Genomic DNA, 23,562 nt, shown 5'->3' on the forward strand with positions numbered 1-23,562 from the left:
GAAGGTTTACTTGCCCTGGGAGTGCATTCTATCTGAACACAGAGAAATTTCACTAAACGTTTGAAGGCACATGATTACAGAAAGTTTTCACTTGATGTTAAAATCACTGTTGCAAAAATAAATAAAATTAAAAAAAAAATCTCAAACCCGCAAAAGCGAGCTACTCCTAGGATCTTCTCAAATGACCCAGATCTTTAGAGTGAAGTTTTCCTTTGCCTAGAAACTAAGTGGCTTTTCTTTTGCTCATTCAGCTGCTAGTTCTGGGAAAAGCCCAAAGAGAAACATTTAGATAGGAGGGGTCTTTGAGAAGATGTGACAGTTGACTGATGAGCATCCATAAAATGACAAAGAATAGTTGTGTGGAGCCGTGCATCACATCGTCTCTCCCTGGGAAACTAATTGCTCTGAATTGTTAATAGTAACATTATTTTTCTGGCAATCATTTCTTTTGAATACCCAAAATGAGCATGAAACAGCCCCTTTGACCAGACATAAAAGTTAAATGTCCCAATGTTGATCAAATTAACTTCAGCTATGTGACAATGGACTATATTTGTGAGAAAATAATGAAGGGCACAAAGGGGAGCTTTATGCCAAGATTTCACAGTTGTAATGTAAAAATGTTTCTGTTGAACTAGGCCCGGGAACATTTCAATAGGAAAACAGAAGAGCACTGTCACTTTCTTAAAAAAAAAAACACATTCATTTTATGGATCTAAATGCTCTAGATAATTTCAGGAAGTTTAAATGGCTGGCACACCAAGAACCATAGTATCAGGCTAACATCTCACGTCCTTGCCCTTCGCAAACTCTCTTCTAATACTTTTAAAGAGCCCTATCCTACAGCTTCTACTCATTCCCCAGCCAGGCTATTAAGCTCAGTAGACACTTTTCCCCAGCAAGTGTCTAAAGGACATGACTAATATGCCAATATGATTAATTAATGACATATGCACAAGCATTAATTATAACAGATGATGAAAGACTAAACTAAAATGCAAACTACGTCTCCTTTCTTACTCTCATGTGTAGCTTAAACCCGTCAACTTTAGAAAAATACCCAGGAGCAAGTATTGTGCAAATAGGGCTAACTGTATACAGGAATTATCCAAAATGGGCCTGGAAGAATTTTTTTCCGCACAAAATATAAAGCAGGTGTTCTTATTCTCAGTTGTAAAACAAATTCAGTTTTGACTGTATCTGTGTCTATCCAGAACAACGTAATTGACTTCTGGGAATTTAGTTTCAGTTTACATTAGCATTGACAAAGACTCATTACACATGCCAATTTTCTACATATATACTGTGTATGTGTTTGTAAATATACAAGCAAATATTTGCTTAACACCAGTGTAATTCCAACTCTCTTAGTCTTTAAAGAGTCTATCTAGCACCACATTTTCTTCACACTCGCTAAACAGCAAATGCTAAAAACAATCCGGCTCAGCACATACCAGCTAGCTGCCTTTAAAAGCATTCTTCTCGCTACATAATTAATTTTTAACATTCTTAAAACTAAATTACTTCTGAACACCACTGTAAGATTAAACCTTTCTACTCCCCAAACATGTTACTATATTAATAGATTCCCTCAGGAGAAAACTTTTCGTGGCAACTTTTAAATCATTCACTTGACACTTTTCCCTTTGGTTTTTTCCCCCCAGCCCCTCCTCTTCTCAGTAATTTAGAGATGCTGTGAGCTTCATGCCTATGTGCTGAAACCTGTAGTTAAAATAATTTTGCAGAAACCAACTTCCCTGATGATTTTAACAGTTAAACTAATTCATTTGAGCTTTATTTGCACACTCTTTTCTTTTTTGTATTCCGAAGTCCTCTGATAGTTTTTACCTTACATGAAAAGGCCATACTTAACTCATGTTTATGAAGATGCAGCCTGAACAGAACTGCGCTTTCACTTACTCCCACAGTGACCTAAATCAACTGTGAGAAGGTGTTTCTGTTTCATTCAGTGAAGGTTTAGCTCATTAAACTGTTTTCCTTCTCAGTATTGTTCGCTGGGTTTGAACTGCATTGCTGTTAAATGCCCTTTAGCAGTTAAAAGGCTTTAAAGGAAAAGACTTATCAGTCTCTGTTTTTAACAGCACTAAATCTGCATTATTAGTTCATGCAGATAAGGGGATTTAAAAGCTCAGCTTGAAACCTCTCTCCTCTGTATTTATCTGACACTGCATAGTTCCAGTAGCTCAGCTGGAAATGTAGATCTATGAAGCTTTAAAGAGAGATTAAAGCCAAGAAAAGAAGTACTTTTCCCCCTATAGACGCTCTCACTTTCCCTTTTCCTACTGTCTGAAGGAGTGATGGCAGACAATGGTCAAAGATGGTTCCCAAAACCCTCTGAATGGGGACACTGTTGGTGGTAGCATTCATTCAAAGTGAGCTTCAGTGTATTGTCCTCCCCAATCAGCAGATCAGAATAGAGTTTGCTGGTGGCTGCCAAAAGGTTAGCGATGCCGATGAAAGGGGTTTCCCATTATTCACTGCTCTTACAGAACTCCCCTTTTGTGCGAGTCAGCCCATCATTTCACTATGGAGGTCCGGATCTGCGGCTGGCTGCTCTCTCAAAATGAACAATTCATCTGAATGCAAGCTCACAGTAGTAGCGTGCAACCTCGGATCGAAGGTTTTCTTTTCTAAGGACAGGGGAGTTGGGGCAGGTTTTGGCAGTGTCACATTTTAATGATATACCATCATGACATCTCTGACCCACAGCTGACACTAATACTACAGTCTTATTACCTTACCCTTGCCAGGGCATCGTGGGAGGTCCAAAGGCAAAATTAGCTAATGAAGCACACTGTATGCTGTAAACAAGTGTGCAATAAATAATGCAAAAGGTTTATACAGGTTTGCTGAAGTTCCCTCATGCTAAGCATAAGAAAAGGAAATGAGACCAATGGAGCCAAGACAAAACGAAATAAAAATAGGCCTTTCCCACACTCCTCTCTGTAACAGAACTCAAAAATCTGTGTCTCAAACTGCACTGAGAGTAGATCCTGATCTTACTGTGCCTCTGTCCTAAATAAGGCATCTTTTATAAACCACTGCACGCCACCTATCTGCAAACCTTCCAAGTGCCTACAGTCTTTTCTGATGATTTGAACAGGTTTTAAAAGTGATGCAAGAGGAGACATATTAGTTTCTTTCTCTTCATCCTTGTATCACTCCCAAAAGTGAAAATAAATGCCTGTTTTTGAGAAATTCTTGCTTAGCCCTCTGCTGGGGTGCACAGGAAAAGCAATTCTTTATACATTTTATACATAGTGGAAAAAGCAGTCTCTTTTGCTAAAATAGCTGTCTGTCTTTAAATAAGATAAAACTTACAGAAAGAAATAAAACTTCGGACAGAATGTGATTGAAAAGGTATGCATACTCCATTCCACATTTCAGAACCTTTTTCAGTGAAAATCTAAGTAGCAAAATGTGACAACACTGCATACACAAAGGTATTTCTCAACGCATAACTGAGTTTGGTTCAGGAGTGCCTTTAAACTTCTAGGTTGCTGCCAGAGAGTCACGAGAGTAAACAGTTACTTGTTCCTGGGGAATTCCTTGCTGCATTTGCTGTGCATAGGGAAGGCTGCAAGCAAGTGCCACAAGGAAGAGATAATCGAACCCATCCTTTCTCTGGCACCCTTGACCATGGTCCAAGTTGTGCTGAGCAGTGACTCCCCACGAGTCCCAGGCACCAGCTCTCCTCCCCTCAGCTAGCCGCAGTGTGCTAGCCCTCGCCACCGACATGGCACCCACCGCCGGTAAGTGCTGGGTGGTGGGACGGGGCTCAGCAACCACTGGCTGGGCTGGGGCTTCCCACACCACAGCACTCGCTGCCCTGCAGCAAGACCAGCCATGCGACTCTTGCCCAAGCTTTGCCACGGGGAAAGGCGGCAGCAGTCCCATGCCTGCCTGGGGTCTCGCTGCAGAGCTCTCTGCGCCTGGCACGTGTTGGCACCTGCTGCCCGAGGCAGCCCTGGTACGTGGTACACTGCTGGGGGGCTGCTGGGCACCAGGGATCAGGGTGGGAAAACAGCACATCAAATGCTCTGCTTCTATTTTTTCCAGCCCAAGCAGTTTGTTTTAAGCCCCATCTTGTGCCACAGATTGCAGTGCATGCCACGGGTGCTTGGAAGAGACATTTTAAAGCTCTATTTCTCAGGCAAGCATGAAGTCAAGGAGCACGTTGTTAGAGAAATACCTACTTACTTTGCCAATACACGTATGCCCATGCAGAAATAATTACCTCTTACTCAAGAAAAAGCTGTCTTTTTTTCTGACTTTAAACTGCTAATTATAGGGCAGCTGTAAATTGTTGTGTATTTTTGGAACTATCCTTTGTACTGTACCACCCATCAGATGAATCAACTCTGTAACACCATTATAAACCATGATGTTATTAACAACTGTCAATATATATATATGTTAATATATAGACAAATGCTGTGTTGCTGCTTGATGACTATGGCGCTCAGCTAGTACTGAAAGTAAAACACCACAGGGTTTAATGCTGAGGGGGCTGGAGCTTGTGGCTTACAAGGAGAGGCTGGAAGAGCTGAACTTGTTCAGTTTACAGAAATGATGGCTATGGGAGGGTTTTGTTGCTGGCTTTAGCTGTTTGGTAGTTATGGAAAAGACAGAGCCAGACTCCTCAGCAATGCACACCAGAAAACGAGGGGTGATGGACACCAACTGCTCTGAGGGAAATTCTGACTGGATATTAGGGAGAAGAAGTGTCACAATGAAGGTAGCCATAAACACAGTAATAAGTGGCCCGGAGAAGCTACAAATCACCGTGCATGGAGCTTTTCAAAACTCAGCTGGATATAAGGCTTGAACAACCTGATCTGATGTTGAAGTCAGCCATGCTCTGAGCAGGAGGATGAACAAGAGACTCCCAGAGGTCCTTTCCAACTGGAATTATTCTATTACTCTTTAACCGAAAACATACTTGAATGGTAGCTTTATTAGAATCCACACAGGCTAAAAAGAAGGTAATCTAATTAACATATTTAATTAACAAACCTGCTTTCTACTCCACGAGTTCTGGTGACTTTAGAGAGTCAATTTAGTTTAAAAGTGTGTCATAAACTGATCTGTAATTGGCACTATCTAGAAAACTCTAACAAGAAGCGACCATTTTCAGTTTGCAGAATAAAAATCTCTACATTTCTGAGTGTGCCTTTGGAAGCATCTTTTATACGCTCCTTGTGAACACAGTAGCTTGAAAAAGGCTAGTAAAGACTAATACATACCTATCAAGTACATAGCCAAGAGCCTTATGCCGTATTCCTGAGTAAACCGATGGGCTTGTTTCCCAAGCAATTAAATTGGAAGCATCATGGAAAAGATGAATGTTTACCAAGTCAAAGGCACTATGACAAAAAAAAGAAAAAAATAAAATGATTCAGGATCAAAGAAAAAAAACATTTGCTGCATCAGCGAAGTATTCAACATAGTAACACTTACTGTATTCTCTTTTATGTTACCTTAATATTTATTCACAGACACTGTGTAAATTAAGATATCGTCATCAGAAAATTATCAAAGGCTATCATCAAACTTAAGACAACTCATCCACAGGTAAGAGTGCATCAAAGCTTTTGCTTAAAATATGCATAATATAAAAATAAAAAGCTATTTGTCAGTTACAATTCACAGAAATCAAGCAGTACCCTCTCACTAAAATATTTTTAAAACAAAACTGAATGTGTAAACAAACAACTTCAAGTTTATAGAGGTGTAGGTAAAGACCTAGTAGAACTGTGGCTTTGCAATAAGCAACATGAAAAGCTACTGACAGGAGAATTTTAGTGACATTAAAGGTTAAATCATATCACTGCAACTCCTTATCTGTCCCTGTGTGGAGAATGTCAAGATAATAGTGGTCAGTCTGCACACCACTTCCAGTCCGGAACAGGACAGTGCCTGTTTAACTCAGACTGTGCCTGTGGGATCACAGAATGATTGAATTGTTTGGAATAGATTGGAAAAGACCTTTGAGATCATCAAGTCCAACCGTTAACCCATCACTGCCAAGCCCACCACTAACCCATGTCCCCAAGTGCCACATCTACGTGTCTTTTAAATACCCCCAGGGATGGTGACCCCACCACCTCCCTGGGCAGCCTGTTCCAATGATTGACAGCCCTTTTGGCAAAGAAATTTTTCCAGATATCCATTCTAAACCTCCCCTGGTGCAACTTGAGGCCATTCCCTCTTGTCCTGTCGCTTATTATTACTCCCTACCTGGGGGAAGAGACAGACCCCTACCAGCCTACAGCCCCTGTCTGGGAGCTGTAGAGAGCGATAAGGTCCCTCCTCTCCAAGCTAAACACTCCCAGTTCCTTCAGCCGCTCCTCATAAGACTTGTATGAGGAGCTAGCCTCAGTAAATCAGTAAAATCCCTAAAATTTCCCAGCTTTTCTTCCTGAGCTGAAAGACAGGAATATTAACTCATCCTTTGCTACTTTGTAGTGTGTCAGGGAGTCGGACAGGGGTCCCTTCACCTGGCTGGGGCTGGCTCAGCCAAAGCCCATCGCATTGGCATCCCCTACCAACTACTGGCAGTGCACTCCAGAAGAAATAACCCCAAGGGGTAAATGGTGTCTTGGCTCTGGGAGCTCTGCCCTGCAGGAGGAACACGCAAGAGTTGAGGACTGCTGTTACAGCCCAATGTCTGCCTTGTGGGATGGCCAAAGACTGACAGAAGACATTTCTGAAAAGAATCATACTGCTTCAAAGGAAAACCTATGGAATTTGGTTTGGTTGAAGACAAGAGAAATACGGATATTCTGGAAGTTCCTTCTTAATGAAACCAACTTCAAACCTCTGTGAAACAGAAATACCTTCCTTTACCCCCCAGCATAAAAGCTAAATCATAGAATCACAGAACGGTTTGGTTTGGAAGGGACCATAAAGACCACCCAGTCCCACCCCCCTTGCCCTGGGCAGGGCCCCCTCCCCCAGCCCAGGCTGCTCCCAGCCCCATCCAGCCTGGCCTTGAGCACTGCCAGGGATGGGGCACCCACAGCTGCTCTGGGCAGCCTGGGCCAGCGCCTCGCCGCCCACATCGTAAAAACCCCCTCCTTATGTCCAATCTAAACCTACCCTCTTTCAGTTTAGAACTGTTGTCCCTTGCCTGTCACCATAGGCCTTTGTAGAAGTCTCTCTCAGTCTTTCTTCTGAGACCCCTTTCTATATTGAATGGTTGCAATTAGGTCTCCCCGGAGCCTTCTCCTCCCCAGGCTGAACAACCCCAACTCTCCCAGCCTGTCTCCATAGGAGAGGGGCTCCAGCCCCCTGACTCTCCTCTGGACCTGCTCTAGCAGGTCCATGACTCCATATGATCACTCTGTGTCCACCCTGTTTTCCTGTCCATTTGTTGTGACAGCTATTTATATGTACATCCTATTCAGTGTGCGTAAGTTCCTTGACACAGGGACTGGAATTTGTTACAAGACTGCACAGCAGTTGGCTGATTTTGGCTGGAAACAGTATTTTTAACAATAACACAGCTATATTCTTGTACCTTAAATCATTTCACGCAAGCCCACTTATTGTGGCAGAAACCCTTCATGCAGAAGGAATTTTCTGTTATCAACGTGCTCAGACAGAGGGATTTCCTGCTGTTACCTGTGTCAATCACATACAAGGTGTCACTTCTATCAGGCTGGGTGTCACCTGGAAGGCAAGCTGTCTTGATGAACTCTGGTTTCCCCCTTCTGACAGACAGGATGTCTGAGTGGCAAACAGAAAGCTATCCAGCTGTTAAGGCCAAGCTGGCATTCTGCTTTGTATTTGCTCTGCTTGTGGCTTTTTGTGTCCTAGAGACCTGGTCTGCATTTTTAAAAATCATCTCACTGCTTTGTTATTAAGCTCTTTCAGTGATGGGAGATGGTGAGTCACAATGAAACCTGAAAACTTGGAATGCTTTTTTCATACAGATTTAGCAACGCCACCACCCCACTAACAAAACCCCACCAAACAAACCAGTGTATGCAGGAATTCCTGCATAGTGCATTGAGGGACTGAAGGAAAAGTGTCTGCTATGAAGCTCCAAAAGTGATACTAAAGGGACAGCGTTGACAATGTTATGTTTTGGAAAGGAGGTCCCTCCAGCACCCACAGAAAGCGGTGTGCCCCATTAGCTCCTACATGCATAATACTGCTATGTGCTAAAAAAGCTGTTACACTTTACTTTGAGTGCACAGTTTTGGTTAGTGTTCCAAAAAATAAATTTTGGGTAGGTTCCATGAACACTAATAATAATTATTACACTAGCATTGGACTGAGAAGGATAAAAAAATGTCCTGGGTATAAATGAATAGCTTTCTTAAAACTTCTTTTAAACTATGAGGAAATAGACAATACATATCAGAGTACAGGTAAGTCTGTCCAAGAGGTCTGCTATATGAAACAAGGCTATTTAAATTGCTTTATTCTCACATTCAGAAAAAATGCTGGCAAAATTTGGTTGTAGCTGATCCAAAGCAGCTAGGACTTAAATGAGAAAAGATGTTACGGGATGAATGGAAGCAAAATGAAACTGGCACAACACTGAAAAAAGTCCAGCCTTGCTGACATCTTTAGACAGGATGGGGGTAGTCATACTAGAACCGTTTTAAGCTGTCTGTCAAAGTATGCCTTGCTTGGCAGCTCAGGCATACTCCATGGACAAAGGATCTGTCAGTTCCCCTTCACAGACATGCAGGTTCTTGGTTTTCCTGCCTGAGATCCCTTGAAACAATGCTGATGGCCACAGAAACGCTCCTCAGCCAAGAGCCACTCTTCAGGCACTGCATATCTTGTGGCTACACATGCTTTCAACAGCTGTTCACCTTCATTAGTTGTTGCAGATACATACTGATGATTTTGTGAATGGCTCCAAAACCATGCATTCTCCACCTTAGGATAAGCTAAATGCAGAGGTGCTTCTAGATAAAGCCATAAAACACATGTTCTCCTTTCTCTGCTTCACTGATGAACACCCTTTGGGCTTTGCCCAGAGCCATCTATGGATTTTAAGCTGCCTCTTCCCACAGAAAAATCCACTGAATGTCCTCTCAGTGCCTTCCCTCTCCCTTAGTCTTACAGCTAATGAAAGGTCCATTTAGTGAGGTTTTCAGGCCCCTTTGTGAGATGAACCACAGCTCAGCCCTATCATCTGGCTGTACTGGGATTTCAGATCTAAACCACAATTTTCCCCTTTATAGGAGCCAAGCGTTTTGAATTTGAACAAATGGCTAAATCATACTGACTTTGCATTACTAGTTCTGTGCACAGACATCTCTTGTGGGAGAATTCAGCGTGGAGACAAAAAACAATGGAGAGGGCAAACACACCTCATGTTCCAAAAGGAGTCTGCAGCCTGGCAGCGAGGATATGGAAAAGACTTCGGCAGAGAGAGGCATCAAGCAAAAACCTCAAGCTGTGCACAGGGAGATTTTCCAGATTGTGCTGGAATCACACAACAGATTTGGACACAGCAAACCATAGCAGTCAAAACAGCAACTGCATGATAAAGATACACAGATCACCAAGCAGCCAGCACAAAGGCCTCTTCTAGAGATCCTGGTGGGGTTCTTTTGGCTTCAGGGAACAGCATATCTTGCTGAATGAACTCACAGTGATGACAAAGTAGTCCTACTAACCTTTGTAATAAGATCCATAACTAGCATGTAACTACAAAACATAACCTGGAGATGATGGCTTGAGATGTCCATTCCTGTCTGTCTGAATGATGAACAGAAAGAATCCCTGTAGGGCAGGGAGAGAACTCATGCCACAAACTCACCTCCTGTGTGAAGGTATCTATAATCCACCCCCACCCACCCAAGAACTGCTCATTCTTAAAACTTGCTAATGAAGGACCCTCCACCTACACTTTCTCTGTCCTTTTCTTTCATCACACTATCTCTTTTCCTGCAAAGAAAACTGATTTCCTTCTGCCCCTTCTGCAGGGGGGACAGTCAGCAACCAGTCTCCAGATGTGGCAAGCCAAAGTTTTTCAACTTCTTCTCAAATACTCCTATCATTTTTGACTCTTCTTTTTCCAGCTTCCCTAAAGCACAGCACTCAAAACAAGACAGAATACTCTATCAGAGGCCTTGGCAGCACTCAGTTAAATAATTACCATACCTTTCCCCCTTCCTGTGCTTCACAAAATGCATCTATTAACACATCTCAGTAAGATAATAATGAACCATATTCAGTCTCTTCTCCCTTGATCCTCTTCTACAGTATGGGTACCGAGTCAGTTATTTCCACTATTATATTTGTGCTTCTGAATTCTCCTGTCAAAGTGCAATGCTTTGCACTTCCCAGACTTTAATATTGCAATCCTACTTTCTCTAAAATATCAAAACAATTTGATTGGTGAATCTGACCACTGATTTACTTGCAAACATTCCCAGGTTGGTGCCACATCTACATTTTTTAAAAGTGCACACTAAGAACTGTTGGAATGGAAATAAATACCCCCCCCCCTTATATTCAAAATACTAAAAAAAAACCCAACAAACAAACAAAAAAGGCAAAAAATAAAAGTGCATGTAGTTCTCTTTCATTTTTTCTTAAAATGAAACTACAGCAAGTTTCATTAATTCTTTGTTCACACTAAAAGTAAGCTAATGAAGAATAATGGATGGGAAAAACCTGGATTCACAGACGAACTCAACTGGGGCAGATTGCTGAATCACAGAGGAGGAAAAGGAGGACAGTTTTCTGAAATGTTTTAAGGTTCCTTTTGGGGGTTTTGGGAAGCCCTCTGGTTTTGGCATGAGGTACATTCTGTAATGATATTTTCCTAGGCAGGGAAAATTAATAGCTCCTTTCAAGGATTCATAAAGAAGTATTAACAACAAGTCTCCTAGCTATATTTTTATCAGACTATATAGATCAAAAGTCATGATTATGAAAATGGCCAGAACTGTGTATGCTTATGCACATAGACTGGGTTTAAACACTTACCATACCATGAACAGACACATTATGCACTTAGACCTAACTAGGTGCATTTTCTAACCATCTGTATTTTCCATATTTATCTTTCATTCTGCAGAAATTGTTCAGAGTAACTTGTCCCTTCAACTTCTCATTAGAAACATCTGAGATCTCGTTGGATCATGTGGATTGTAATCGCAGACTATTCCAGACACAGAACTACCACCAAAACCACCAGCTCACCTCATTACAGATCAGAAAAAGCTGTAAGCCTCTTCACTCTTACTTCCCAATATACCCTTAGGAAACAAAAGCATAGTATATTACCTGGTCAGAACATCTAGCTACAGACTGCTCCCTCCAATAACTACCCCCTTTTAATATTAACCTGCAAGAAAACGTTTCCTTTAACTCTATCTCTGAAGAATAATTTTTTCTTGGAAAGGCCTGAAAATAAGATCACATTATTTTTTTCTGCAAAGAGGAAATGCAAGCAGATAGGAGACTCAGAACCTGGAGGAGTCATGATATAAGAGGGAAGGCCAGATTAGTAATTGGTGCTAAATATCCACTTCTGCAGTTCTCTACTGCTGTAATCACACACCATGTCACACAGATCTGAAAAAATTAACAAGAGCCTACATTATCCCATAGCTGCCTGCCTGATTCCTGGGACAAAAGACTAAAAGGAGAAAACCTGCTGTTTTTTCATTTTTCACAAACTGCTTAATCTAATACACATGCTTATGTAAACAAGCAAGAACACTGCTCAGCCCTCAAAAGTCAGCCTGTGTGAACATTCCTCAGACTTTAAAATCAAACTTACAATTTTAAGACATGAAATGACCACAGGAAGAAGGGGAAAATGTTGAACATTCACATATATTTAGGTGACTGTAACATAAATAAGCAGTGAAGACCAAAACTATGACTTAACAGTAAAAAAGTAAGGTAATCTGTTTCCAGGTAGGACTAGAGAAACATGTATGATCTGTGGGTTTGTTGAGCTCTCCTTGTATTAATACAAAATTTCCAAGGTCTCTCAGGTATATTATGCTGCACAATCAGCTGCTCCCCACAACATACACTACTACTATTACTGCTCTTGCAAAGACAGCGATCCAGCATGTAACACCATCATGAAGTTCAATTTCTATTGTCATACAGTTGTCTGCTCCCCTCAGCTCCCACCTCTTTAGTCTGCTGGATGATCCCAAGAGTGAAAAAAGTTTGTTTTTTCTGTAGATTTCCAGAGGATATCTTATGACGGGCGCTCTCTGCTTTGACAACAGCCAGGTTATGTTAACTTAAATAAGTTGTGTTCAGTGGGACATTTCCTCAGCAGTATATGAGTGCACAGGTAAGAGGTGTGCTGCCTGCTCTACTGCCCCTCCATTGAACCCTACTAGTGAGTGCTGGGCTGCCACATGCTTTACTCTAGGATGAAAATAAGCAACCTCACAGAGACCATGACCATACCCTGGGTTTAAAATGGAAAACCTGACTTGAATACGACAAATAAAAAGTTATGTTCCAGTAAAAGTAATATAGCAGGAACTGGCTTTAATAAGCTGCATTCCTTAAGGTAGGGTCCCCCACTGTCTTCAGTAGAAACTGGACTGGGTTTAAAGGACTGGCTTGAAGGGCTCCTGGAGAACAATCTCTCTCCTCAGAAGTCCCAGAGGTGAGGGCTGCATACACCCAGGTACACGTATCTGACCCAGGTGAGATGCTGTAGAGCCTTGGCTGCATCAGGCATGCTGGTGAGCAGTAGTGGGGGGTGCCTTTAGCTCCACACTGTGACTCCTGTGGCCTTGGTCACAGACACCAGGCTTTTTTGATCATGCTTGATTGAGCAGCTGCTTATGACCTGAATTATTCCATGTTAATTGCACATACATGTGAACATTAATATCACATTTTGTACGCATCATTACAACTCACATTCAATGCATTACAACTTGCATTCAATAAATAATAAAGCAAAGCAACTGTTTTGGAACCAATCTGTTCCATGAGCAGACCAATTTACACATACAAATACCTTCTTTGAAACAGTTAACAAAATCATACATAATATACACATAACCAGAAGTAACTAAAGATGCAACTTACCAATCAGTAATACACCATCTTGTTCGAATGAAACCTTTTCTGGACCACTTGCACTGAAAAATAAATAAGAATCAGTCACATTAAGTAAAGGATTACTGTGAAACATACTTACACAGAGAACAAAACCAAAGTTCACCCATATGTGGTAACTAATAAGCACTACACATCAACTAAGGTACCTTGAAAACATATATTGTGTCTATTTTACATACTGGAGTTATTTACATTTTTGGTCCTGCAGCAGTTTTAAACTTACATGTAAAATTAATATAAGCCCTGGTAGTGGCTTATAGATGAACGATAACCAATTAGGAAAGCTTTACAACTGTATTTATGCTTAGCCTAAACCAGCAAATTCTTACTGCCTACACACAAATATCTTGGCTTCTTTGTAATTTTACCTGAACTGTCATCAGAGATTTACATCAAATTAAAATGAATGAGATCTGCTAGAAAGCTATTTCTCCTGCTGAGCTGACCCACCCAATATTTCTATAAAAGTTAAGGGGAATTTAAATAATGGTAAAACATTACATTTATCAAAACTGCAACATCTGCGAGAAAGCCACAAATCAGCTCACGTCAACATACGGCACTTATGATACAGCAAAAGGATTTTTTCAGCACCACTCCTAAGCCACTGCCATAAATTACAACCTCCCACAAAAAGACATGAGTCTGCATCCTATTTATTCACTGTTAACAATGAATATGGGACTAGGCTACTGTTCTCTGGTAATGAATATTGCACCAGACAATATTCATGTCATGGCCTAAATAATGATGCCAATGATTTTGTAGCAAAAGACTGCAACTCCTTATTACAAATACAGTGCTAGCCGTAGCAGAGCATCCCCCCTGTTCACAGGTTTTGCTCACCTAAGGTACTGCCTTCACAAGAGACTTGTTGGATAGATTTATCCACCCCACTGTGGACAGTCCTGATGAGATGCTGAAGTCCCAAATACTGCTAAGATAGTGAAATGCCTCACAAAATCTAAATGGGCTGTCTTCTGGTCACCCTTCAGATAACAGTTACCCATCTCCCACCTCCTTCTCTCTTCAGGCACAAACATGGCAACTGCAGTCAAGACCAACCGGATGTAACACCACTGCTTTACTAGGGCCCCTTTCCTGTTGGGGTTCTCCTTGCATTCAAAATGTGTTTATGAAGATTTTAAAGTGTTTATTTTACTGAATGAATAATATCTTATTCTTGAAAGCTTGAATGTGAAAACTGCTTACTGATACCCAGTTCTTCTCTTCTACCCAAATCCTTGAAAACGTGCAAAGTTACTTGTAAATCACAGCTTATTTCCCTGTTTGCACTCAATTTCAGAGCTGGTAATTTTGTGGAAAAAGTGTTACCTACAAGCTACAAACCAAACAAATACAAAATTGGCTACCAAATTTGTTCACAGTTATGTACTCCGTATTTTGGGAAACCTGCTTTTAGTGTTTCTTAATGCAGGTGCCAATTTCAGAATCACCTTTCTGCAGGCTTGTGGGACCTTCCCAGCCAGACTGCTAGAGGCAAATTTTACTGAGAGCGCTGCAGGGAAAATTGCAGCTTGCCTGCTTCCCTGACGACCCAGCTGTGCTGGCCCTGCCAAAGAAGCGTTGGAGGCTTTTCCTGCACAAATTTTAGCAGCTTCGCATTGCTAAAGCAGTGGAAAGTCCAAGGAAGCAGTCCTCTCAAGACCATCAAGTCCAAGAACAGTGACTAACAGCAAAGTCCTTTATGCAGTGAGTCAAAACTCGTATTTTGATACTATGGATGCATGATGAACAGATTTCTTCTGTTCTTGACTTGTGTGTCTACTTACAGTTGGCTTTCAGTAGCTCACAGGGTATATATTTAGAGGGAATAAAATAAATTAACAAAACAAAGGTTCAGCCAGATGTGAAGATTTCCTATAGACAAAAGGAGAAAAAGCTCTTAAACCCAGAAGGATTATACAGAATAAATAGGCTTCTCTTCTGAGCATAGACAAAGTTTACACACCCCCACCCTGCAGATCTGTCTGGTGACTCAGGGCAGCTGACAGCACTGACTCTGTCACTACAGATGGAGTGTGGGGTGGGTAAGTGTTTTTGAGATGTTTAGTAATTAACATCAGCAGTTTGTTGATGCTTATAGGTGCATGAATCTTTTAAGAATTTGGGTTTTGAAGGCAAGTAAATTTGCCTAGGTCTAATACAGTTGTATTCAGGGAGGAAATCCTAACAGTTCACTCCTCTCAAATCCAGCTGATGGACACATTCGAAGGGGGACCAATTTCTCTAAATCCTTATTACTTTTGTCTTAGGAGAGCACACTGTTGATTTTCCTTAAACTGCAGCTCTACTGAGAAGAAATCTGCAGTAACTGAATAAATATCTACTTTATTGTAAATATCTTTTTTCAACACGGAAAAAGAATATCTCTGTAGATGCAGCTCTGGTCAACCAGGGAGTGGCTGGCTGGAGGGCTAACACATGTTCCTAACAGTCCCACTTCCATGGTTGAACTACAAAGCCCATAACCCAATAAGGTCTCTTATATTCACAGTTTCTGTGATGATCGTGACAGCACAGTTACAAGTTGAGATTTGGCTAAATGTCCACATTTATTCAAAAGCAAAACAACGAAAAAAGTTAAATGCTAGAAGCATTCAAAATGGGCCTAAATCTGATCTCAATCAAAAAAGGAAAGTTCTGTCATTTCATTCTTAAAAATAACTATAATGAACTTCTAATTACTGAAGAACAGTACATGGAACTTAAAATTAAACAGTCTAAGCCTATGATGTGGACCAAGATAATGTCTTCAATCAAGCTGTCGTTTTTCATTTGCTGTTTTCCTCTTTGGCAACATAATATGTAATTCAAAAGATGTAATACTAAACCAGAGCCAACTAGATCATGTCGCTTAGAGCTGCATCCAGTTGGGTTTTGAGCACCTCCAAAGACAGCGATTCCACAGCCTATCTGGGCCCCTCCTCTGTTGCCCACCCTCATGGTGAAATCTTTTCCCAGATTTAGTCAGATTTTCTCTTTCTGCAGCTGATGACTGCTGTCCTGTTGCTGCACGCCACCCAGAGGTACCTGACCCCACCCTTCCAGAGCCACCAGTTGGCCACTGCAGCCAGCAGTGTGGTCCCCCATCACCTCCACCTCCTGGGCTCTCCTGACCTCCACCCACATCTTGTGCTCCAGCCCCAGAGGTGCCTCTCCTATGCTTGCTCCGGTTTGCCCATGCCTCTCTGGTACAGGGGTTCCCAAACAGGACACTGAAGATATGATGTGGCCTTGGAGTGCCAAATAGATGGAGGAGTCCCTTCCCGGGACGTAACACATCCTGGGATGTTGTTGGCCTTCTTTGCCACCAAATTACAGCGCCAGCTCATGCTCCACTTGCTGTCCAACAAGATCTGAGTCCTTTTCTGTTTCCTGGACAGTCACCTCCAACCTGTATTGCTTCATGAGGTTATCCCATGCCAGGGACAAAGCTTGGCATTAACCTTTGCTGAACTCCATGAGGTTCCTGTCAGATCACTTCTTCAGGCTGTTGAATTCCCTCTGAACAGCAGCCCTGCCCTCCAGCATATTGACTGTTCTCCCAACTTGACATCATCTGCAAAGTTGAGCGTGTGCTCCATCCTGCTGTCCAAGTTGTTAACAAAGGTGTTGAACAGTACAGACGCCAGCATCGTCCCCTAAGGAACACCACCAGCAACCAGCTGGCAGCTGGACTTTGTTCACCACCCTGAGAGCCTTTTGGCTGGCCAACTTTCCAGCCATCTTACACTCCACCTACCCAGTACACGTTACCAATTGGGCTTCAAGGATGCTGTGAGAGACTGCTTTGAGAGCCCTGCCAGAGTCAATGCATACAACATCCACAGCACTCCCTTTGTCCATGCAATTGGTCATCCAAGAAGATTTGCTCCATCACCTTCCTGTGACTGAGGAGAGACCACCTGGAACCCTTCTTGAAAACGGCTGTGACATTTGTGTTTTCCCAGCCCTCAGGAACCTTAAGATGGCAGTGAGAAGCCTTGCAGTGCTATCAGCCAGAGCCCGTTCTCCTTGGATGTGCCCTGCCTGCTGCCACAGCTCACGCACGTACAAGTAGTTTAAGCTTTTGTGCAACCAAAGTGTATGAGACCGAGAGTCCTGTGTCAATCATCAACCACTTCTCCAGCAGGCCATCCCACAGGACTTTACTCTGATTCTGTCACTGATGGTAACACAAGCAATACCAGTATAAAGAATGCCCAACCCTTGGCACTGCTGTCTTATTCTGTCTCATGTAAGCCTACACTGATACAAACCAGTTAAAAGGTATTTGCAACACAATTTATATTTCATGACATGGTAAAATACAGAATTTCTTTATAGTAGCTTGGTGCTTCCTCACACGTACACTGCAAATACTGGTTTTGAGGGCAGTAGTATGTATTAGAGGCTATTTTCCCAAAAATTTACTTTAATAAGTGTAACGGAAATCCTCACACCTGTTAGAAGTCCTTTAAATTTTTATTTTTTTAAATCACAGTTTGAAAACTTGTAGTTAGATTCTGCCAGCCTTTTCTTTGTGAATAGAGTCTCTTGGGAGATCATGCTGACCTTTTAAAACCCCCTAGAAACACCACCTACATAAATAACCTCTGCTACATTGGGTAAAAGGACCTCCAGACAACATTAACATGAAGAGAGAGGTTATAGAGGGCTAATGTCAAAAAGCACTGTGAGCAATAAGTAATGCATACAAACCATGATTGATAATGACTAGCACAGAGCCTTAATTCATCTTTTCTCCATCATTTTACTGAGAGGGACCATATGAAATTAAATAGTGACCCAGCAAGGGTTTATTCAACCATACAAAGCAGGGCATGAAGGAAAGACATATTAAAGTGGCAATGACTGCAGTGTAATTGCAGCTTCTTAAAGGAACACTGCAGTTCAGAGGGAAGATGGGAAATCTTCTACTTAAGGCAGGTGAATACTGAGCAGCAGAACAACTGAGGCACCAAGGGATGTTCAGCATTAAAAGGCCTGCATCAGCACGGTGAGAACAACTCCTCCTCACAGCCTCACGCAGCAGCTTGTGTTTCATGTACTCACAATATGCTCAACATTTAACCAGCCAGGAAAAGGAGTGTGTATGATGACAACTTTCCATAAAACCCACACAGAATGTAGTTCCTGCCCCAAAATCAGTTCCTTTCTTTCCTTAGATCAGTTTACAAAACTAAATCATCTACGATCTTATGTTTTTAGGAGTTTGTATACAAACTCGTTGAAGTACCTTTTTGATTTCCTTATATTTCAGAATAATACGCAGTATATGGAGAACTCAAGGCCAGTTCAGCCTTTGAACATTATCAAGCATTGTAACAGCACTATCAGTCATATTTTTACTGCTAAAGACTTTTGGAAGTCATTACATAAGTTTAAAAGCTGGAAATAAAAACATCCATGGCTCTCATCAAAAAAATGTATAGTGAGAGCTCAAGAATATGAAGTCAATCTCTCTAATGACAAAGTCTATTATATAGGGCAACAATTGATAACTTGCTTTTTCACATAATCTTTTCATTACCCTTTATTTACAAGAAAATATAGTATAAAGAATTTAGCAAGAATATGTCTCTTGGAAGCCCACATTTAAATCACTGTGCATGATGTAAGCAAATGTAAGAAATATGTGATAAAACCTACACTTGCTTCACTTATTGCTATATACAAAACCATGGGACTTGCAAATCAGTATTGCTGTCAGCTTCTTTATATACACACCACTAATGAAGTAGCCAAGCAGCAGCAATACATAATTTCCTCATTAAAAGCTATTTTAGAAGACAGAAATACAATAATGCTGCAACTTCTGAAAGAAAGACTAAGTATTTATTTGGAAGGAAGTTGTAAGTTACCACATTGAGCTGGCAGAAGGCCTGTGGAAGCATCAGGTATGAGTATACACTGGTGGGGCAGAGGTTTTAGGGGTCCCTTTTTCATCTGTTAGAGAACCTCAAAGGACCAGCTAGGTAAAGGGGAATGCAGGAGCAGGGATGTGAAGTCAGAGGGGCCTGACCCTGCCAGCACCTGAAGTGTAATGCTCCAGTTTGGGTCCTTGCTAAAAATAGCTGAAAATAATGGTATGTGTTTGAAAGCACAACATGGACTACCAGCCTGCTCACATACTTCATATCCATGGTCAGAGATACAGCATTTCTTCTGTTTTACAAGGCATCTTCTTTTTTCCTCCTATATTTCACTAAACTCTCCAAAGAACACTTAAGTCTAGAATAATTCCTTTCTTTGGAACAGCAGAACTTAGCGTTGATAGGAGTACAAACAATGGACCTAAATTTTAGATGCCTGACCCAAAATATGATAGTAATTCTGTAGGACACTTCAATTTTTCTAAGAACACAAAGAATCATTACAAAACTTATTTTATAAAATAGGCATTAAAGGCAGATAATTACAATAATAACATGAACACTATTAAGGTAACAGCAGCACACCGATAACATGAACAGAACTGCCAACAGCAAGCTTACATGACTTGTCCCAAAATGACAATGCTTTAATATTTCAAATACAGTATTTGGAAAAAAAGAAACTTTTGGAAACAGAATTTAAGAAGAACTATAGCTTGGGAAGGAGGAAAGAGCAAACTGTTTCTTATTGCAAATTTCAAAGCAAGAATCTTTATTTTGACTTTAACAGATAGTCACTAGCTGATCCACCATCTGTAAGCCAGCATAAAAACAGGCAGAGATGACATAGATCATCTGTATGCTCTCAGAGAGGTATCTACATTTTAAAATAGGAAAAAAAATTCCTACTTCATGTCCCAGAAAGGGGATACCACATCTTTCACCTTACAGTATTAAGTCTCTTCTCAGATCCTCTGTTAATAGGATTCCTTTAGCCAGCAGATGGATTGTGAATACAGGCAGTTTCATCTACTAAAAGACAACATAAATCATCATTGAGAAAGGAGAGACCGCAGTAAGGTTATCACCATACAGCCTTCTCCATGAAAGGTTTGCATTAAAGCATTAGTGAAATTAATTCATCTTTCATAAGAGCTTTGAGCAGTATCTGTGATCTATGATAACAACCAATTTCTCACTATGTGAAAAAAAAAAAATTACTCAGGCCTGATAGACTACACAAATCTGCTTTTTTTTAAATGGCCTAACATTATCTGGAGTGTTGCTCCCAGAGGCATCATTTGAGTCTTATGCCTAGCCAAGAGGACCCATAAATCAAGACAGAAAGTTTTGTTAGTTTTATATGCAGTGGGCTGTAATTATTTTGAATTGCATTATGCCTCAATCATTGTAATTACTTTTAGATCATCCTTAAGCAGCAGTAATAAAAAGAAAAGAAATCAGTCTTCAACCATTTCTCACGGAAAATACTGTATATGTGATATGAGCAGTCTGGCTAAAACACACAAGAGCATTGTAAATGTAATATTAGGAAAGATCTGCTGCTCATGCATTCTGCTGTGTCAATTCAAATTTTCAAAATGTGCATTATTTTGTGGTCTTTCAATTAGCATTGTTATTACCAACACTCGTCTAGGAAGAAAACTGGTGGTAACAAGATTAATTTTAGCTTTAGAAATACAACATTTATATAAGAAGCCAAATTATGTCACTGTTAGTTTTTTGACGTTGCTGTACTTATGTCAGCTTGAGAGATTCTTTGGTCTTCAGTCCAAAATAAAAAAAACAGCATAGTGTAAAAATAATCACAATTATTTTCTATATCATCACATCACATACGTGACTTCAAGTTCATACGAACAATACGCTGGCTTGGTCTATGCTAGGTTGCACGCCAAGTGAGCATGGAAAGTCACACACTGTAAACACTGATGCTGCTGTTATCTGCATTATTGTAGTCCTGGAGAGCCCATCACTTTCCTCTCCCACTTTGTGAAGCCCTGAAATAAAACCAGCCTGTGGTACAAGTCTTGCCGCAACACCATTACAAGGAATTGTGCTGTGTGCAGGAACAGAACTAACCTTTAAGGTGCTTCAGGGATTTGTTCATATCTTAATTGCAAGTGTGGATTTTATCTTTTCCCATTTACTCCTCCTCCAGGTAAACAGTATCCCTGACAACAGCAGAACACGGTGCTTTCTCCTTAGAAAAGCCATTTAAGGTGGTGTAACGAATGGGAACAGTATGAAGGCATCAGATCCTCAAATGGCATTTAGCTGCATCTTGGGTTCTGGACCTAATGGTTTCTAAAGCAGCGCTGCAGGCTGCGTTGAATATGGAAGCTATTGCTCCAAATACAAACGTGGGAACAACTGATCCCTGAGCACTCAGAAGAAATGAACACAAACCCTGGTCCACAACAGTGTGGGAAAGCCACTAGACTCAATTGTTTGTCCAAGGGACTGTGAAGAATTGTGTAAAAGGTGGTAATAAATGACGCTGAACAAGTTACAAATTTGCCAGTCTCATGATGAAACAACAGCAGTGAAATAACGATGGAAATAATTCTTCCTGGGTATCAATGAACAATCCATAATTTGGCCTATTGCTGTTAAGTGTGATAGCAGCGCTCACACACGGCTGTTCAGTGCTCTCAGGACTACAATCAAATCATTCAACAGCACTGTTCATTTCCTACTTATGTTGTCAATCACCCATACTGCTACAGTTTATTGCTGATGGAGGAGAAAAATAAATACCTCAGTAACCACCTGAAGTTCCTTCAAAATGATATAACACTTAACTTCAAAGAAGCATTTAAGATGTTTATTCACAGCAGGTAAAAGCTAGTAAAACTATGTCAAAGGCAGTTTCCCTTCCAGTATAGAGATACAGAATATAAAAATAAATAGAAGTAAAGAAAAAGAATAAGTTACATCCCATCAACCCTGTAATTATTTACGCAATGCTCTTCCAAGCACATGAAGTATGTAAATATCTCTAAGTGTGTATATTTACAAATTCAAAATTAATTAACTTCATCTAGTTCTTCCTTATATTAAAGCAGTAACATGCCTGTTTGATCCACAAATGTTAAAGAAATTCAACATATTTATTCACTTGGCTTGTAGTAAACACCAACTGTTAAACACCTATGTTCTCGATGTTCTTAAGAAACTAAAAATGACCAAATTAAATTAAACATCGAAGAGAACTGCAAAGACTACAACTGCATGTGCAATTGCACTTACAGGTGCAGTGGAAGAAAACCCTCAGCTGTCCTTGTGTTTCTGGGTTTGACAAGACCTTCACCTTCAACTTCAAACGTGCAGCATTCCCCAGCTCTCAAGAGAACAACAAAAAAGCAGTACAAGGGCAGCATCGGAGGGAAATATCAGTATGTTTTTAAGTAACATGTATTCCCGCATCACTAAGAAAGCACCTTTTCCCTACATACTTGCAGTGTCTGCAGCAGTACCTGGCTGTACTGAGCAGAAACCAGCATTGCTCCAGCCATGACTACAGAGCTGCTGCTGCTGAATACAAATGGAACCTGTTCAAAGTAGCATCTCACCCTGCCAAGGAGTAAGTCTCCCTGAAACCGACTTGCAATTGGCACTGTGTGCTATTTCTTTGGTTTTAAATGCACAAACAAGTCTTTTCATCACTGTCTCCATCCTTCACAAGGATGTCCTACTATATATACGAAGAACTCCATTTGAATTTGGTAAATCCATGGAATGACTTAAAACATAGAGGTGACAAGAAACCAACAAACAAACAAATAAAAACCCAAGACTTAGTTGTGACCTTATTTACATTACTGACAGGAGCTACTCAAGTAATCAGAGCAAAGCAGAACCAAACCTAATATCTGGGAACGCTCCACAAGGTTGTACATACCTCAGGGAAATAATCCTGTGGAAACTTCTCCTTTTCCAGCATGGGCGTGCTTTCTAAAGTGTCTGAGTAGATTTCTTTCCCAGTAACTTTTTTATACTTCTTAGCTAGATATAGATAGATAGATATAAAACATAATTAACATACATACCTTTAACGTTATAAGCAACTTATAGCACTCATTGGCAAAGCAGTGACATCTACTTTATAGGTTGTAGGGTCTTAGCAAAAATATGCAAGCACTGAGCTGTTCTGGGGGAAAAAACCAGAGACCACTAAGCCATGTATAAACACACTTTTTATATCACACATCTTTAACCTACACAGTTATGGGTATTGATAGTATTCTTACTATCCAGAGCACTATAAAGTGTTAAAGCCCTAATTATGAACCAGGTCTCTCTACTCAAACTCTCTGGGATGGTCTTCCAGGAGACGCCTGTTTGTGTCCTCAGCCAGCATCCAGCAATCTATGCTGGATAATTAAAAGAAAAATTAATTAATACAAAACACACATAGGTGAAAAATGTTACTTATGCGTAGTGATTATCTGTACATTTCACCTAGCAACTTTTTTTTCCCCAGATTTTAAGTCTACCTACCTAAGCATCAACTGATGCACATCCGTAAAACACA

General features: G+C 40.8%; 1 protein-coding gene across 2 annotated transcripts in view; it reads right to left on the minus strand.

Annotated features, from left to right (window-relative positions):
* Positions 1-23,562, minus strand: part of INPP5A (inositol polyphosphate-5-phosphatase A) — a 258,020-nt gene that overhangs the window by 90,449 nt on the left and 144,009 nt on the right. For both annotated transcript variants that reach the window (XM_037399595.1, XM_037399594.1), the window contains exons 6-8: positions 22,930-23,033; positions 13,072-13,124; positions 5,268-5,387 (exon numbers count right to left, since the gene is read on the minus strand). In XM_037399595.1, coding sequence (XP_037255492.1) covers positions 5,268-5,387; positions 13,072-13,124; positions 22,930-23,033 — 277 coding nt within the window. The remainder of the gene's footprint in view (positions 1-5,267; positions 5,388-13,071; positions 13,125-22,929; positions 23,034-23,562) is intronic.

Source organism: Falco rusticolus, chromosome 9 (genome assembly GCF_015220075.1).
Source record: "Falco rusticolus isolate bFalRus1 chromosome 9, bFalRus1.pri, whole genome shotgun sequence".
Lineage (NCBI taxonomy): Eukaryota > Metazoa > Chordata > Aves > Falconiformes > Falconidae > Falco > Falco rusticolus.